This window comes from Caloenas nicobarica, chromosome 3 (assembly GCF_036013445.1).
Source record: "Caloenas nicobarica isolate bCalNic1 chromosome 3, bCalNic1.hap1, whole genome shotgun sequence".
NCBI lineage: Eukaryota > Metazoa > Chordata > Aves > Columbiformes > Columbidae > Caloenas > Caloenas nicobarica.
This window is the reverse complement of record NC_088247.1, coordinates 96,020,875-96,040,192: the sequence shown is the minus strand read 5'-3', so window position 1 is coordinate 96,040,192 and position 19,318 is coordinate 96,020,875. Positions and strand designations below refer to the sequence as shown.

General features: G+C 38.8%; 1 protein-coding gene across 3 annotated transcripts in view; it reads left to right on the top strand.

Annotated features, from left to right (window-relative positions):
* Positions 1–19,318, top strand: part of EML4 (EMAP like 4) — a 164,653-nt gene that overhangs the window by 78,186 nt on the left and 67,149 nt on the right. For all 3 annotated transcript variants that reach the window (XM_065631052.1, XM_065631051.1, XM_065631050.1), the window contains exon 2: positions 12,482–12,664. In XM_065631052.1, coding sequence (XP_065487124.1) covers positions 12,482–12,664 — 183 coding nt within the window. The remainder of the gene's footprint in view (positions 1–12,481; positions 12,665–19,318) is intronic.

The window sequence follows — 19,318 nt, the reverse complement described above, 5'->3', positions numbered from 1 at the left end:
TCCTCTTCATAAATTAAATTAGTTTGATTTCACAATTACCTCGGTTGTAGAGCATTTGTGGAAACTTATTGTTGGTAATGTCCTTACTAAGGAAAACGTGGCAACACTTGATGGTAGGCCTGCAGTCTGAATTGTTTAAAAGAGTATCTTTCTTTGTAAAATAATAAATGTTAACATTAAATGTTTCTACAGCTGTTCAAACGTAGCATGTTGCTGTATGGCAGGGTCGATAACTGTGCTGTCAGTCCCTTGTCAGGCCACAGCAGCAGGAAAGATGTGAGTGGTGCTTTCCACCCACACCTTGTTTATAGGTGTTAACTTCAAAGCTTCTCTGGGACTGTTTAATTTCTAACACAATAAAACAAAGGGAACTTAACTAAAGAGCTAGTCATTTTTAAAATTGTATTTATGCTCGGTTCCCCTTTTTGAGGGTGGCTGTTGACTTACATCAGTATAGATATTTCTGCCTGCTGTCTGGTCTGAAATGTTTTCTGTGACACACAATGTGCGAATATTCCCTTTATTTCTCAATATTTGCTCCTCTGTAGTAACTGAAATGGAGATTGTGACTAATGTGTGATGATGATTTGCAGATACCACCTTACAGGTTGGCTGTGTGGGAGTTTTACAGCTTGTGTTTTATTCTTGAAACTAAGCAGATAGCTTAGCAGTGTCTATGCTATGACTAATCTTTACAGAGAAGTTCTTTTCGATGCAAAAAACCACCACTGTTGGCTTGGTTTCACCTGGAGTAAGCATTAGCTGTTGTAGAGGTGTTCCTCTAAGTACCAAAGCTGCAAGCACTTGCAAAGGTTGAGGAAGTGTCTTGGTGGAGGTGAACAACAGTGGGATTTTGACTGCTGCTGTTGGAAGTGTTGTGCTGGATCTAGCTTGTTATTTAGTCTTGCAGTTGCAAGAAACAATGGACTTCTGAAGATATCAGAAGCAAACTTTACATCTGTTCTTGCCCACAAGATACGGGAGAGGTTTTAAAACTGCGAGATGGTATCCCCTGCGGCAATAGCGGGTGTAAGGTTTTCAGCGCAGGGCTGGGGTAAGGGCTGCTTCTGCAGGAGATGCTGCCACCCTGGTGGGTGGTCACAGGAGAAAACTTGACGCTGGAATTAATGCTCCCTCTAGAAGGCTTGTCTCTTAATAGAGCTTATTTTTCTACAAGGGAAGGAGGGTATTGTCATCATTAGCTTTTGGATAAGAAATTGCAAAGAAGGACAATAACTTTTCAAGGACGCTTTAGCTTGTCAGGGAGAAAGTTGGTGTTTTACTGAATGGGCTCTGGTATTGAGAGGTAACAAAGCAGTGGCTGTGCAGGGCTGTGAATAAGTGGAAGGAATTCCTATACCTGAAATACCAGAAAACTAAGATAAGGCACCGAGTCGCTGAGTCTCTTTCCAAACAGATTTTACCTTTATCTGAAATCCCTGTGTCCTGTGACTTAGAGAGATAAGAGCTGTCAAATTCCCCTCTGCACGTACCAGCCCTGGTCCCTCTCCCCTCCTCTAGTGTAAGCACGTTTCTGCTGAGCACAGAATCCTGCCAGAGCCGAAAGGGAAGGCTTTCCCTGGCGGGGAGAGGGAGCTCTGGGCACCCAGGGCGATGCCAGCACCACCCAACCAACTTGCAGTGGGTTGGTGGCCCATGGGGAGGTGGCACAGGCCATGTGGCAGAGGGCTCTGTCCTGCCGAGGAGTGTGGCATCCTGCCCTCCTGTCTAGGCACCCACGAGAGGTTTGCTCTGAATTTGGGGGAGTGCTGATGAACAGGGGTGTCTGCTCTTGAGGCTGAATTTTGAGTGTGAAATGATGCTGCAATGGCCAGGCTTGAGCAGCTTTCCCTTGAGCGTGAAGGAAGATGAAGATGAGTGGGAACAGCGTGCACTATGCTCTGCGTTTAGTGTCAGCATCAAGAAGTGAATCTCTTTAACATGGCAATACCCTAGTACTGGTATTTTTATATGCATGACTATCATTCCAATAGGAGACTATTCTTATTGTGTGAACATAATACTAAATTTACAAGATAACATCTATTGCTTCTGAAACACAAACAACTGCTGACTGCTGCACAACCTGTACAGCCCAGATTCATAAGTGGAGACTATTGATAATTTTTTTCTTTTTTCTTTTTTTTTTTCTTTTTTTGAAAAAAGGAAATTAATGAAATAGACCAGGACTCTGTATTTTTCCTGACTGGATGGGGTTTTGTATAGCAGCATTTGTGATAGAGTGGCTTTGAATAGCACAGAATGAGATCAAAGAAACTTAGTTTGTACAGTGATATTTTTAATGTTACAACTTAGATACTTGTTTGTGAGTTCTGGGGGAAGGAGAAAAGAGCAGCATGATAAAGCACCCAGTACACCTAATTTCAGACACGCTTTTTCAACACTTTTGTTCCAACACTTGTTTACAGAGATAATGTCTATCTTGATTCCTAGATAACAGAAGCTGGAGATTATTCGTGTTTCAGGGTTTGAGATGAGTAAAATTTTGCAAATAAACATTGCATGGTACAATAATAAATTGTCTTCATAAAAGAGGTTATGTTGCATTGCCTGATGTTATCTCACTTAATGATTTCAGTGCTTTTGTCTTTTGCTGCTGAAATTGTACCCTGGAATTGCTAAGAGTATAGTAAGATTAAACAGTAGAAACAGCTTTCCTCGGGGGCAAGAATGTATCTGTTAAAAGCACACCAAGAACAAAAACACAGATTAGTTTGTTGCCCAAATAAGCAATAAATATTTAAGAGTTTCCATAAGTTTCAGACTAAAACTATGTTTGTACTACTGAATTCATGTATTTTACAAAGGCAGAGATGTAACGCAGTGATGGGGAATGTTGAACTTCCTCTGTGTTGTTGCAATCTAACGATTGTATGTTTTGCAAACTGGATTTTATTTGCACGTTACTGGAAAAAAATATTCTGGAAATATATTTTGGAAATACAGCATGGAAAATTAGTGGTAAACTGTATGAATTTGGGCTTAAATTCTGGAAAACAAAACCAAACCAAAACCAACCAACCAAAAAACAAAACCAACCCAAACCCCACAAACAAACAAACAAAAAACCACAAAGAAACCTAACTATACTGACACTTCTCTGAGCAGGAATTAGCATCATTGCTTTGACAAGAGCAGTTAAAAACTAAGTGGCCCCAGGGGGGAGGGGGCGGATGCAGAGAGCTGGAGAATGAGATTAATGTGAGTGCTCTTCTTTTTTTCCTCTGCTCTTCTTTTTTCCTCTGCTCTTCTTTGCTCTCCTTTCTCTTTTTTTTCCTGCTGTTTCCCTCTGCCTGCCCCTTTTTTCATTTACAAGACTTCACACTAACTTCCTTGCCAACCAGGTGAGTTGTCTGTGTAAATGATTTTGCAAAATCCTCCAGGAAAACCAGAGTCTTTGAGATGATCCTTTGTTTCTTAGTGAACTCTGCAACGTTTGCTGGACTTTGTAATGTTTTGGATCCTGGTACTTATCGTCCGAGCCTGAATATGGTTAATTAATGTAATCCACTGTGTTGAGCGGATCAGTGACAATGCTGCTGGCTTTTGTAGACCTTTGTAGTAATGAAATATGGTTAAAGAAAAGCATTGTGAGCAGGAAGTCAAACACTGAACATAAAAGCCAGAATTGGAGTAGTCTTTCAAGACTATATTTAATCTTCTGGATCATATAGATATTAAGATACAGCCTTTAATTACTTGATCATAGTCTCCCCCAAGTCAGTACTCAGAAAAGGTGATTCTGCCTTCAAAACAGTTGCTCAGTATTTTGAGTTGCCATAATTTTCTTTGCATGGCTTCCTATGTAATTTTTATGGCAAGGCTTTTAGTCTTGCTTTTTGAAGAAATACGTGAATTTCAACATTGACTTTGCTACAGCACTTACGGTGGTGCCTCAGTAGCCCACAAGTGTTAATTAACCTTTATGTGGTATGGGATGATGCATTTAGCAGATGAAGAGTGAAGTTAAAAAGAGATTAAGGTCAAAAGCATCTACTAATTACCCAATTTTCTAATCAAGTAATTGCCCAGTTTGAAACTCTTTGATCGTCGAAGTGTGTGGGTAGGACAGCCCTGCCCACCTCAAAAGCCTGGTTGCTGCTGGTGTGCTCTACCCGTGAGAGCTCAGCGCTTTTCCGCCCCCGTGTCCGGTGCGTCAGGTTCGGCAGAACGCGCAGGTTCGGCCTCGGCGCGGCCTCAGGAGCGTGGGAGAGGCGCTGTCCTGCTCATGGTGTCCTGCTCTGGCAGCCCCAGCCTCTGGCTTTGCAAAGCTGGAGCCAGCTGAGGTTCCCTGTGGGGTGGCTGGGGTGCCGCCTGCTCGTGGTGCGGGGAGACGAGAGGTGGCGCAGCCCCGGGTGAAGAGGGCAGACTTCAGGGATCTGTTCGCTCTTCAGCATGTGAAAAGCTGTTTTCTTAGAAAACTTTAACTAGATCAGTTTGGGCTTGGGGGCGGATAGGGGAGGAGAGCTCTAGGCTCTGAAATTTTTAGCCCACGTAGTTTCGTGCCAGGCAAACTTGTTAATTTTTAACTTTTAAATTAGCATTTTATCATGGAAATGTTCTAACACTTCTAGCGCGATGTGAAATAACTCCAGCAAAGGGATACCAATATATGTGTGCCAAAGCGTTGTTTTTAATGCATGTGTAAGTTAGGGTAGAGCAGCTCATTGCAGGTGTTACTAAGTGAACTTCCAAGCATACGTGTTAGAAAAGGTGCTCTCTGCCCCTCTCTTTCTCTAACTGTGACATGAAAATAGGGTGGTGTCAGATATTAAAAAGAGCTTGGGGTGACTGGGATTGCTGCAGAGCGGGTTATGTGGGGGATCCCAATCAGGTGCCTGTAGCCACCGTGAGTTCTGTCTGTGGAGCGTAGAGGTTGCTCATCAGAAACATCATTTGGGAAGATAAGGGCTTGTTCTTGCTGGTTGAAGGCCAAGCACTGGAGTGTCCTGAGCTTCAGAAGAGTATCGGGAGCATCAAGAGCTGAGCAATGCTAGGGGAAGAAAAATACTTTAAAACCACAAGGCTTTTTAAGTAGTGGGTGGTCAAAATCCCGTAAATGGTTTTACTCTTGATATGTATCTTGATGGAGGTGGAGCTGATTTGAGGTATGCAGTTGGGGAAGGATACATGAGAGAGACAGCGTAATTACCTGCCTCTTCAAGTAATTATAGGGATAGCAATGTCAAATATGAGAAGTGTGTGTAAGTCCTGGCTTTGTTTTGTTTTCTCAGTCTACATATCAAAACTAGTATTGGCAAGTCTGATTTGTTTCTTCTTGAAACTTGTGTGCGCAGTAAATCATACAGTTACTGGAAAGTTAGGCAACCTGAATACTCATGTTGGCCAAATACAGCATGGGTGGAGTTGTACCCATGGATCTTGTGCTGATACATTTCTAGATTATCTGTATTAAAAATAATATGAGGGTTTACAATAGCAGAAGGACGGGATTATTACAAAAATATTTTTGTCATAAGACCTGTAATTTATGGTTATTACAAAGTTATTTTTTCAGGATGTTTTTGTATCAGCTTTTAATCTTTCTCTTTCCCTTGCTTTTTCATGTCAGTAAAAATAAAAAAAAAAAGATATGAAAGCCTACGTGCACAAATCTGTTTAGCATATACAAGTAGAACTGCTAATTATTAGGGATGAAGTGGTAGGTCAGACCAACCCTTTAAAATGAGATTGCTTGAAAACACAGGTGATGTTCTCTATAATGTAATGGTGCAGTAGTAGGCTCACAGACATGAACTCGCTTCAAACAAACCGTCAAGCAGTCCACAAATAGCAAAGCTCAGTAGTGACTATTGCATTGCAAAATATTCATATGCTAGGGTAAAATCATCTTCTGGATCATCTACAGACAAAACACTGCAGTTACATAATGAATATATGTTGGGCTGAATTGGAAAGACCTAAGGAAACTTTGTCCAGTGTAGTTATGTATCTTTCTTCTTCTTTTAAAATTTAATGCAATGCTTTAATGATATACATTTCTAGTTTATGGCCTGTTTTTTGCTTGTTTATTTGCTTTGTGGTTTGTTTGGTTTGTGTGCTGTGTGGGTTTTGTTTTGTTTTGTTTTAAATTGACTTCTGGGATGTGTGATTATACCTATACAGATCTGTCTAGATCTTTTCCAGATGGGCCACTTTACATTTATTCAAGTCATGCATAAATTCTTAACAACATAAATTATATTCCTTTCAGGGTTTTGACTGAGGTTTTTAGGCATAGTCTAGATTTTCAGACTTGAGTGAGGGTTGGGTTTTTTTGTTGGTGGTTTGTTGGGTTTTTATGGCCAAGTTCTGTATCCATCATTCAACATGGTGGATTGCATTGCTAAATTTTGAAGTGAATAAAAAGCCATCTTTTTGCACAGTTTATGATTAAAAATGCAGATTAGTCATTGAGATGATCACTTCTGATGTTTAAGGCACTATCCACTAGACATTGCACTCTGGTCTGATTCTGCAGTAGGAGCTGTGCAAAGAAACTTGCTGCTTGTTGTGGACTTGAAAGTGCCTCATGAAATGCTAGTAGAAGGTAGTACTTTTTTTTTAATTAACTAGGATGTAGGGGACTAAAATAATATTGTACTATGCAACATTAAGCAATCTAATGAGCTGCACAAGGAAGACAGTTTTCTCAACATGATGGTCCTTGCGCAGCATCAACCCTGAGCAAATGAGTGATGTGGGGCAACATGCATTCCTCCTGAAAACCTGGAGATGTCTGTGGAAGAGAGAAATAAAAGGTTTAGTTGATGTTGGAAATACTAACATGCTGCATATTTGAGAGCTGTGAGCTGGGGACCAGTGTCTGCAATCAATGATTTGTCTGTAACCATCTCAAAACATCTGCTTTGTTGTTCTACAAAAAAAAGTACAGAAAGAGATTTTACTTTTGTCTTCAGTAATACGTGTGAGATCAAGTACTGCATTGTTTTTAATTCTGAATGAAAATAATCAAGAAATTAGGGAAAGAGGGCGAAAAAGTGGGAAAGTCAAAGATATGTGGCGTACCTTGGAATATCAAAGGCTGCAGTCTTGCATTTGCAGGAAGGAAGAACTCCCCACTCTGCTTCCATTCCACCAGGTCTAGCTTCTAGGGGCACATTAGAACTTAATACAGTGTCGTTTGAGAGGGTAAGCTTTTTTTAACCTTCCATATTAGTGTTGTGTGGTTTAATTCCCATTCTTATGTTCTTCCCATGACTCACGTCCTTTACAAAACCAAGATAATTTGTATGTGCTGGCATTTGGAGGAAGTGCAGGAGATACTGTGGGTAAAAGAGTGTAGACTCTAATTCTACCTTTTAAAAAAATTCTTTTTAGAGATAATTATGTATAAGGTAGTCTTAGGAAAAGTGAGCTGCAGGAAACTGCAGATAATTTTCTTGTACTTAACAGGGTAGGAAAAACAGCTATGACAGTTATCTCTCTGGAAATATAACCCTCATCCAAAGTCAAATTATTCACTGCTCTTCAGAAGAAAAATTGCAAGTCGTGCAAATACGTACCTTCCTGCACAAAGAGACAGACCACAGTCCTAGTGAGAAGTGGTTCTTTTGGGCCAATTATCTCCTGAAATTGTCAGCCAGATCTTTATGCCAGTCCAAGTAATTTCTGTTGTGTTTCTGTAATATAAAACTCATAACACTCTGGGGAAAACATAGAAAATTGTGTGGGTGCCTTGGCAGAGAAGGATTTAAAAATATCTGTGGTTTGTGTGGCTTTATTGGATAAAATGTAGGATTTTCCACCCAGTCGTTTAAATTTCCATGTGCTGCAGTTTGTAGAACTTGTTTTTCTGAAATGTTGCTTATGTCTAAAATTGGGGGCTGGCAGGAATTGACTCAGAGAAGTGATAATGGAGGCTCTGGAATTGTTGAGGGGCCCCAGAACAGACAGTTCAGTAGTAAGATATATTTTTTTCAAATGTAGCCAGCTCAGATTTCTCCTAGGCAGTGAGTGGTGCAGGGTGGTGCTTTTCAAAGACTGTTATCCTCACGTGCCTGGTTGGTGACACACGAGGAGTGATAAGTGGGTTGGGAGGTTCGTTAAGTACCGTCACTAGGTACTGGGTACCCCTTTCAAAGCTCCTGGCCGAAGTCTCGGGGGTGGTTTGAGCTGCTGCTTTGTTTAATCTGCTGGGAGTGGTTTGATGCATGTGACTATGAGGAGTCCCACGCAGCATAAAGCATCTATTTAATGCCTTTTATTTGCTATGAAAAATGAACCCTAATTTTTAGGGTCATCTACATGTCTCATCAGTACTAAATACAAGCATCCCATGTATCATCCCTGCTTACTCCAAAAGCAGAGGAAGAACTAATGTTTTAATGGCTAAAATTAAAAATCAAACTAGTGAACTATGATAAAATAACAAGACATCTTGTTTTGAAAGTTACGGTGCTGTATGTTTAGACCTTGCATGTTTTTGCTGTCGTTTGAGTACCAATACTCTTCTCTTAAACCACTTTTTAAAACTGAAGGACCTTAGATCCACATCTGTGTGGGCGTCTCCTCACTGCGACCGGTGAGCACTGCAGATGGTGCTTTTTTCTAATGGATCTTGTTCCCAGTGGTTACTTAGAATGCTCAGGTCATGGGCAGCTTGGGAAATGTGACCAGCACATCAGAAAGGATGCTATTTTGTTGTAATAAACATAAGCACGTGACTAGAAAGGTCTTTTTAAAAAAAGCTAACTAAGTGAACTAATCAATAGTCAATTACACTTAGCAAGGAATTTGTATGTTTCCTAATTTGGTTTCCCTTTTTAAATAAATAATCTACTCAACCAGAGGGAGATTTATTTAAGAGTGGCTCAAGGAAGGCCTGGATGGATGTCTGAAACAGCATGAGGGAAAGGCCAGATGTTCAGGAGTGGGAGAAGAGGAAGGGAGGAGATGGACTTCAACTTCCAAAGTAACTGACTGTGTACTTGCATACAAGCTCTTTCCCTTCTGAAAGGGGAAGGATATGTCCTTGAAGGAAGCTTTTTGTTTAAACTTCTTTTGATGCAGTTATTTAGATTATTAGAAAAAAATTTTAACGGAAGAAGAAATCTGGAAGAGGTTTTGGAAACTTATATAACAAAAAAAAAAGTAGTATTGTTTTGCATTGTGCAGATTTGTCAAAATGATCTCAAGGATTGCAGTTGTGTTTACTTTCAAGGCATCTTCTTTTAAGCTAATCCCTAGCTGACTTACTTTTTAGACACTGCCAAGAAGGGCATGTTTGAGTTCAGTTGAATATTTGCTGTCATGGGTGAGGTATTTCGGTTTTGTCATCACTTGAAACAGATGCTGCTTCTGTAGAGTGATAAAGAACAATAAAGTATCTTCCCAGTGTGCTACTGAGTTCTTCGATCAACCAAAATATTATTGATTTCCAAGTGATCTTCGTGCTGTCCAATTTCTCCTTTCAGTCTCTGTGTCTCATGTGCCCTCTCTGCAATGCAAAGCGGCCACTGGTGGTTCGAAACCTCTTTTCTCCAGTTGTACACACATAGCCCATTTTTGAATGAGCTAAATGGCTTAACCTTCTTGCTTTCCTACTCATGCCCCATTTGTACAGCTATGACCTCTCACAAACTGTTGTGATAAGGCTGAGTTTGAGAGTCCTTCTGCCCCTCCATGCCATGTCTAGGGTTAAGCCTCCATAGCGCAGGTCACAGAGGTCAACGTTGGCCAACGCCTCTACCATCTCACTCGATAGGTTGAGGAGGTAAAAGCATTGCAGCCTTATAGGGCAGAAAGATTTGCTGTCCTGTTCCCCTTTGGAGTTAGTGACACAACGGTGGCTTTGGGAGCTGCAGGAGCCATCTAATACGTTCCTTTTTTGGGGTGCTGGGGTTCAGCAGAAGAAGTCTAGTCAATGTTAGTAGCTGGTGGGGGAAAAAAAGCTGCCAATGACAGGCAGCCACCGCTCTGGTAGGGTGATTCCATCTGAGCTCATCGGAGAGACCGACCAACAGTGGAGCCTCTCCTGCTTTGTTAATTACTGTTATTTGGACTCCACACAGGGAACACAGTGATGTCTGGCTTCTAAAATGATGATTTGACATAGTTACTTAACTCCTTTTACAAATGTTTTATAATAATCTGTGTATTTATACAGCCTGGGAATTTATCCATAATTTATCCATTATAAGAGCTTTTAATGTTTCATTAATTGAAGGCTCTGGCAGACAAAAAGGGAAAAAAATTAAGCTTTTTTTTTTAAGGAAATGTCAAACCTCTCTCTTCTGTGTTTGGACTACTACTTCACTGTGAGATGAGATATAATGATCATAATACTTAGAAAATAGTTGTCACTGTCTTCTGCAATGTTCATTTTGACTGATTCGCTGCATATATTTAAAGGCTAATATTGTAAAGATAGCAAAAGTATGGATTACATGGTACTTCTTTCAGTCCATTTGCTTCCCTAAAATAAAATATTTTCTTTATGAATTAATTTATGTAAATTGACCTTAGTTCCTTTCTATATGCTGCATAGGTATATGTGCCTATAGGAACTTCTACTAGCTCCATAAAACAGATGGGGTTTTGTGTTTTGAAAATGTGGGGTTTAATTAAAAGAATCTTACACAGTCCTTCCCAACTTTGGGCAGGTATCACTGGTCTGGATTTGTAAAGTGCTATTGAGAGTACATTGGATATGCTGGGCTATAGAGTCATTAAAATAACTTTTCTGCATGTGGGAGGGACAGTTATGGCTGGTGATAGCAAAGACATTTTGTTCAGAGTTGTTCTAATCTGTTGTCTGTGAACTCAGTGTGATTGCCTGCCTTATTAGTTCCCCTGCAGTTCTTTTTATTTATTAGCCTGAATGAATATAGTATTAACCGTGAAGTGATACATTTCTGCTTTTGGATGAACCAAATAGTGAATTAAATCAATACACAAAACTGTCTTCTTGTTAGAGTTGTTTTATCAAAGCAATCTTAAGTGTTCCTTTCAATTTAACAATAATTGTGAATACATTTAACTACTTATATTAGTTTGTTTTACTAATTCCTTGGAGGAGTTTTGTTAGTGTTGTAAAAGTATTTCTGTGATTCTTTATTTTGGTTGGTTCCATTTTTGCTTCTTTAGTAGTAAGTATCATGTTTTAATTGAATAGAAGTTGGCATTAACCTCCTTAATCTCTTTCATATTTAATTTATTTGAGGGGTTTGACTCAGTGTTTCTTTTGCTTACATTTATTTTAAAAGTGCCCTTATGCAAGTGTTTCCAAGACGAAGGCTTTTTTTTTTTTTTTTTAGTGAAAAATAACTTTAGGATTGTGGCTTATATTAACTTTTTTTTTTTCCATGGTATGTCTTCGTAAGATTAGTGAACTAAAGTTTAGGTTGTATATAGTCACAATATTAATACCAGCTATTTACCCTTATCTGTAAATTCACTGTTTGTATATATTTCATAGAATATGGACTTATACTGCCTGTATAATACAGGTAAATTTTGTAAACCTGTATTAGAAATTCCTTCCTGAGTTTTTAGTAAGCCTAAATCACGATGGATAAGGAATTCAGTACCATGTGATCGAGCAACGTATTCTTTTATGGGTCATTTTTAGTGTTTGGCCTGTGATTTATTGGAACAGCCAAATACAAAAATCTGTTATGTGTTATTTTGGATTGGCAGAAATAATGCAAAGAACTGTCAAAGGCAAGGAGTATGCAGAAGCTGTAATTTCCTTTTTACCACTGAAGAATAGATTTGGCTGGACTATGCCTTCAATGCTAATCTATCTCTGTGTGGCCAAACAGATTTTTTGGAACCTTTTTGTAGTGTATTTATTTTCTGTTCACTTCAGGCCAACTGCTATAATGTCATATAGTTTTTTGGCATACGCAGGGTGGTGATGTAAAAAAAAAAAAAAAAAAAATTAAAGAGAAGGAACTGGACTTAAAAACTCTGATCTAGACCATTTAAATTGAAATTGTTGCTTCATGCAATCAGGTCATGGCTAGCTATACATTTATGTTCAACTGCAGACTTATTTTTTTTAACTTCATATCTTGCTTTAAAATTACGGATCACATTTCAAAATCTTCAGCGGTTCCAAAAGAATATATTGCAAAATTTCACCGTGATTTTATACCTTTTTAGTGAATTTAGTTAGCTATTTAAATAAGCTTAATTTCAGTCTTCCTACTGCTGGTAAGTATGTTTTTCTTTCTACACTATTTTAACAGAAAACACATTTTCTCCTCTGATTGTAATAGGGCCAGACTCCTTAAGTCTTCAGTCCAAGTTAATGATTAGTAACATTTCTGTCTCGAAGCATTAATATCCATCCCTCCTTTGCCTGAACATGTTTGAACGCCTTCAGTATTTCAAAGTGATGGGTTAGACATGCTGTACATGCTTCTTTCTGTGCCTTTTAGTTTGGAACGAAACAGTTAAATGCCTCTTTTTACTCTCTTTTCCCACTGTACAGATGACAGCATCTCAGCCGCGAGTACGTCTGATGTCCAGGACCGTCTGTCAGCCCTGGAGCTGAGAGTCCAGCAGCAAGAGGATGAAATCACCGTGCTCAAAGCAGCGTTGGCTGATGTGCTCAGGCGTCTTGCTATCTCTGAAGACCATGTAGCTTCCGTGAGAAAATCAGCACCGAGTAAAGGTACGCTTACGTTTGGTAAATTCTGTCTAGAGTCAGTGTTATCATTTAGAATGTATCTCCATTGATCTCTTCTTTTTTCCCTTTTCTGTCTCATTTGGGAAGGCAGGTATATTTTGAGCTGGAGGGGTTAGTTTTGGAAGAGTGGTTTTATAGTATATGGCAAATAGATATCTGGAATACGCTTATTAATTTTGCTGCTTGCTAATGTTTATTTACTTAACCCCCTGAAAATTTACCTTACTTTCTGTTTAAAGGTTTCTGTTTTAACTTAAATGGTGAAAAGCTTTACAGCTGCAGTATTTAACCTGTCACTGGGGCTTCTGGCGTCTGTGGGCAGCTCTGAGTCTCAGCTTCGACTTCACATGGAAGTTATTCAAGTGAAGGGACATAGTAGAGGCTACATTTCCCCTTGCTCCTAAATTGAAACAAAACAAAAACCCGAAACCTCATTGCCACCAAATAAGGACGTTTTCTGAATATAGTTGATTTTTGTTAATCTGCAGGGAGAACTTGCCACCAGTAGGTTTCTGGTAAGAAGTAGCCATGTAGCCACCCAGCAATATCTCTTTTGGCCAGAGTCTAATAACTTTCACCTTACAACTTTGAAATACGTAGGATTGTTTAAAAGCAAAGAAACTAGTTGCTGTTGGCACTAATTTTTGCTTTTCGTGTCTGTGGACATTTCCTTTTCTATTGCAAACAACTATTTGAGTTGAGTTGTTTGAATTTACTCCAACTTAAAACTATTCAGAGAGAACTATGGCTATCTGTATTTCTGGTATATATCTTAGGCCTCTGATTAAATAAAAGGTTAGATTCTCTGGGCTCAATCCCTGTATTTCAGCCTTGAAGTACACCCACTACGCCAGCACTAGTGTAACACTGGTGCCACATCATTGTGTATATTTGTTTGGATGGCTGCATTTTACAGGCTGAAAATGCAAAAGCTGAAAATGCTGAAAGTTTGAATTATTTTAGATGTGGCAGAGAGATCACATTGCTTAATTAAGTGTTTTTGCAGTCTCTGCCAGATGGAAGGAAGTGATGATGCTTAATTGGCTTGGAGTCTGAATCCTGCCATTCTCTCTTGCTTGCTAAATGGCAGACTGTTGTCATCCCTGCTTATAAATGCAGCTTTTATCTACCCAATATGCATCTCTGGTCTCATCAAGATTGAGGCTTCCTTCTGTAACTCTCTGCAAATAGACCTCTAGCAAGAATTTTGACTGAACCACTCTTTGCTGTCTGCTGTCCATCATGACAAAAAGAAAACGACCAAGTGGAAAACTGTGGGTAAAACGTGTGCAACATAGAACTTTATTCTTCCCATTTAAATGCAGATGAGCTGGGATATGCATAAACATGGCTAAAGACCTTTGACTTGGAGCTGTCTCATACCCAGCAAACTACATGCACAGGCAGGGCAAACGTGCTGTGTGCTGCAAAATGCCTTGGGGCCATCTCCTCACTGGGACTCTGGGGGTCCTGGGGCCATACCGAGTTCTCCAGGTACATTTGTTCAGTGAAAAATAAATTAATTATTTCTTGCGCAAGGGGGCGGTGGAATATCCAAGCATCTTCAACTTTCTGCTATTACATCTCTAATAACAGCATGTAACTGTGGAGAAAGAGGTGGGGGTGGAGGCAGAGATGTACACATATGAGCTAATACATGGAATTTAAATGTGTTATGACTAACTGGCACTGTATGTAATTTGTGGTGGATGTGTCCCCATTGTGTTAGGTTACCTAATACCACCAGGCAACACATTAGCTTCACTGTTTATCACGAAATCAGCTGGAATTTTGTACTAATCTAAAGATAGTCTTGAAGAATGATCTTGAGATTAATGTTGATTTAAACTTAAACATCAATATTTTAATATTTCAAAACAAGTTCACGCATAGCTTTTTGCAAACCTTGGGTTCCACTTTTGATTTCTGTATTTTAAGTTCATTCAATAGATAAAGAACTCTTGAAATATTTTAACAAAGATAAATGTATTATTTCCGTGGATTAGTAGGACTGGCAGAAGGTCTGAACTGACATACAAAAATAATACTCAAGGAAGTCATTGTTAATTTTTCTTTGAAGTATTTTATGGGTACATAACAGGCTCTTACTAGTCAAGTCATGGTTGCTGCAAAGGTAATTGTATTCCTCCAAAATTCCTTTTGGTGTTTGTGATCCTGTCAAAAATCTGGATTTCCGCATTACGACAATTTCATGGTAAATATTATGGGCAGGTTTTATTAAAAAAAAAAAAAATGCTGAGGCTTTGATTCACAGAAGTATTTGTCTCAACAGCAGCCCTTAAATACATGCTGACGTAAATAATGAGCAAACAGAATGAAGTGTATGTATTTCTGAAGACATGGAGAGAAATGTATTTAATTTGAAGTATGGCAACACAGTGAGATAGTTTAAAAATAAACTGAAGTTACAAGAATCATAGTACTGGAAAAAAAGCCAACTCGACTCTTTCCATCAAACAAGAGTTTTAATCTGAGTAAGAGACAATATCTAAACTAGTTCGAAGGAATCTTTCCTACTTGTTGCTGAAATTAGTTTTTTAAAACCTCAGGGTTTTTTTTCTTGTTGACACCTCAGCAGTGTCTGCGAAGACAGGTTTTTCATAAGCTAAAAACAAGTGTTGTGAGCAGACTCTGAATTGTGCTGAAAGGGACAAATCTCAACCACTTTTTACAGATCTTTCTCATTCTGAAGTTGATGGCCCAACTTGGTGCAAAAAGAGATCTCTTCACCCTCTGTGTTAGTTTGCGTTGCGTATCTGGTGAGCTCGTTCTGTTATTAGTTTTCTTATCCTTTTATTTCAGATTGACAGATTGAATCAACCATAGCTGAAGCTAATATTTTGCATCGCCCTTGTAGTCTTTGTTTTTCTTTTTCCTACATTTTTTTTTGTATGCTTATTTTGAACTTAGTCCAGTCTTCAGTGAAAAAACTCACATTGGAATGCGTAGATTTTTATTTCTAACCCATGGGCTATCAGGAGTTTACTACCTATGATTTTGTCTGTCTGGCCCTGCTTCAGAAGCAAACTGCTCTTCCTACAGGGGTAGGTGATTTGCAGACTCTATGAGATAAACTGAAGGTGAGATTTTTAGCCACCTTGGTGCCTCCTCGTAAAGCATGAAGTGGACATGCTGTATGAGGGGAAAGTAGGGATTGTAACAGAATTAACACTTGTCTGTTATTGCACAGTGAAAAGCAGACTAGGAGTGTTCGCATGTGGCTTATTTTCCTCTTTAGTATTTCTCAATGTAAAGTCATTCTAAATAGAGAAAATCTTTCAAAAATGAAAAGGCTACAGTAGTACTTCTCCATCTCTGCACACAGCTAAGAATAACTACACAAAGGAGAAATTACCAGGTCCAAAAATAGCATTCAGGATTTGAAATGTGAAAAAGCAAGATTAGGGAACAGGTCCCCAGCAGCTACAGGGTTTGGAGGGATTGTAGTGTGTGGGTGCACTTATGGGTTGGTTTGTTTGGTTTTTTCCTTTTTTAGTAGATGGCTTGCTAAGAATTTCTTAGTGAGAAGATCTTTGCTTTTGGCAGCTCTGCGCTGTTGTTGCCACATGTTGATGCATGATTGGTGCTGTTAACATTCACAAAAAGTTCCAAAAACAAAGATTACCTGGACACCAAAGAAAAGGAAAGCATAAAGCAGTCTGGTACTTGCGGCTGCCAGCAAGATAGATTGGCTCACAGCTGCTGCCTGGTAAAACTATTAAAGTCTTCCAGGGTGTCAAAATGTGTGTAACAGGAGAATTCATCCCTCCGGCTCTGGGTGTGGAGGCAAGTTTGTGGCACACAGTGGCACCGGTAAAATATCTCAGACTAATCATACCACTGGGGTATGAGCTCTTTCCTGAAAAAGTGTCCATCCACCAGAAAGTACATCTATTGTCCGAGCATAGAGAAGCAAAAGAGTTCATACCCTTTTTCTGGACTTGGAAGCAATGAGGAGGCTTGTCGCAGGTTAAAACCTTTGGAGGAACATTTCCTATTGCTTGGACAAGAATTGATATCAAATAACTCATATTCACATTCAACTCGCAAAGCAAAATGGAAGCAGAGGAGGTCTCGCATGACAATACAGGCTGGCAGACCACAAGGCATTTGTTTTACTTGAAGCAGTAGTCTTGGGGACCTGCAAAAGCAGCTGTGTACTAGAAATGCAGCTCCTTTTTTATTTTTTTCCTTTGTGCAGTAGATTTGTGTAACAGGAATGCAGGGAGTTTTCATTGCTTTTCTGCTCCCTTCTCATGTGAAATAGTGTTTCTCTTCAGTAGGAAAAATCCTAAGTAGGTCTGGCTTCAAATTCCATCTCATTGTACTAATGTAAGCAAAGCACTTCAGATGTAATTTTTACCTTATCTCAACAATGGCTTCATTTCAATAACATTAAGTCATATTGTTTAATATAAAACAAAAATCGACTTCAGGTGTTCAGCAAGCTTTATTACTGAAAGCATAAGATAGACTTGCAATTGTGATTTTAGTTTTAACACATTTTAATGTGTTTTAATTGTTCTAATAACTGGGTACATGTTTCATGTTTACTGGTTAGACAACATAAAGGAACAGAAAATAGAAGTGTAGGTAGGAAAATGCTTATGGTAGAGGCAGGATATAGGCTTTTACCTGTGGTATTAAAACTAACTTGGCAAGCTTGTATGTGTGTCATTTTACTCATGGGAATAATCCAATTGAAGTCTGCAGGCTGTATGCTCACATAACAAGTAATGATTCTCTTGAGGTCTTAATGCATTTGCCAGGTATTGGTTTTAGTACCATCTGTTCTTTCTGCATTAAAATTATTTCTTTCTGCATTTCTTCCCCATTTTTTCCTATCTTCTCCTCTGTCTTTAATATTTTTCTTTTCTTCTGTTATACTTACTAGTCTTGATGTTCTTCATGTATTTTCCTTTCTTCAAAGAATTTGGATCTAGAGGGGATTAATGAACTAAGGGTCACTAACCAGCTAAACCAAGTTTAAGGAGAGAGAACTGAAGAAGTTTTTCTTTATGGTTTTTGGTTTGTGTTTGTTTTTTGTTGCTTCATTTGTTTGTTTTTAAACTTCTGTAACCTAATAATCTTGTTCATTGGAGAAGATATTCAGAGCATTTTAGAGGAGTATTTTTCAGTTGTGGTGATAAGCGTCTTGTTCTTTTTCCATGCGCATCTTACAGTTTTGGATATGTTTTGTGCATTTGTGTGCTTTTTGTACAACAGCGTGGGCAAATTCTCCTGAGCAGTACTCTGCTGTCCTTCATGATGCTTCTCAAACTAAGAATTGCAGTGTTGGAAGAGTTATATGGTGCCGCTAACTTTTTCGAATAAAACCTGCTTGTGGTTTATAACACTTGAGAAGCTCTTCCATCTCTGTTTGCTGGAGTATATAAAATTGTTTCAAATGACTATGGTTAAAATTTTATTTCCTTTGCTTTGATATACCTCGTTGGGTGGTTGGTTGAGGAAATAAATGGTGCCTCTGGGAAAGTATACCAAAATAATGAAGTGATAGGGAGGGAGGGGAGAAAGGGCTGTGTGGTTTGAATAAGCTGTTGGCAGTCCCACGACAATGAAATCTTCAGTTTCCCTGAGGTAGTAGATTTTAAAAGGTCTGCCCAAATTGCCAAGCATTGGAGTGGGGACACGGTTCCCCTAGACTCTTAGGAGCATAACACCTGAAAAACTAGTTTTATGTCTATGGGAGGATCAGCTATTTTTAGAAACATATGCATTGACAGTAACTCAGTAGCTATAAAAATTTTGTAGGAAATCTCTAAATAAATATTTAACTATTCTTAATACTGTAGTTAATTTATCTGCTTACAGGGAGAGGTTCACTTGCATCTCAGAATGTTTATGCATTAGCTATACATTCTTAAACTGTTGCATATTAACATGCCTCTATTCAGATAGTTCTTTTCCTTTTAATAGGAAATGACAAATAATGTATGTTTAATAGCCAGTTATCAGGTAAGATTTGTGAAATTTGGCTTCAATTTTAAAAAAGTATAAAAAGCATCTGCATTTTTCAGCTAGGTGTAATTGTTTTAAGAATAATAAAGTTCGTCATAACTTGATTTTGTCTTAAAATTGGATTATTAAACAAGATGAAGTATATCCCATAGGTAGTGAACTAAATTATTTTTTCCTGATTTATATTAGTCATAGTCGCTCGCCCAGACCTGTAGCACGTGGTTGTGTGATTAGAAGATGATAACGTTTGTTTGACTTTAAGAAGTCTCCATCAGAATTTCACTCTTACTGCGTAAGTGAAATAGTTGAATAAAACACCGTGCTGAAGAGAATTTTGCCTTACCCTTCAGAATACAGTACTCTTTTTAAAAAGAGTTTTAGTGCTCCCGAGCTGTTTCTCTGCCAGCATCTTCCATGAGCTGAGGGACTTGACATCCTTTGAAACTTTGGAAGCAAAGTGGTGACTACAGTTACTTGCCTTGGTACGATTTATTGTAACACCCTGAAGTAAGTTGAGGATTTGTTGTAGTTTCTAGTTATTTTTTTGATGTCTCTATTTTAGGAAGGAAATGCAGATAAAATCTTACGTTCTGCTACACTTAGAACTATTTCGGTCTGTTTTTCTGCGGCTCACCTGTG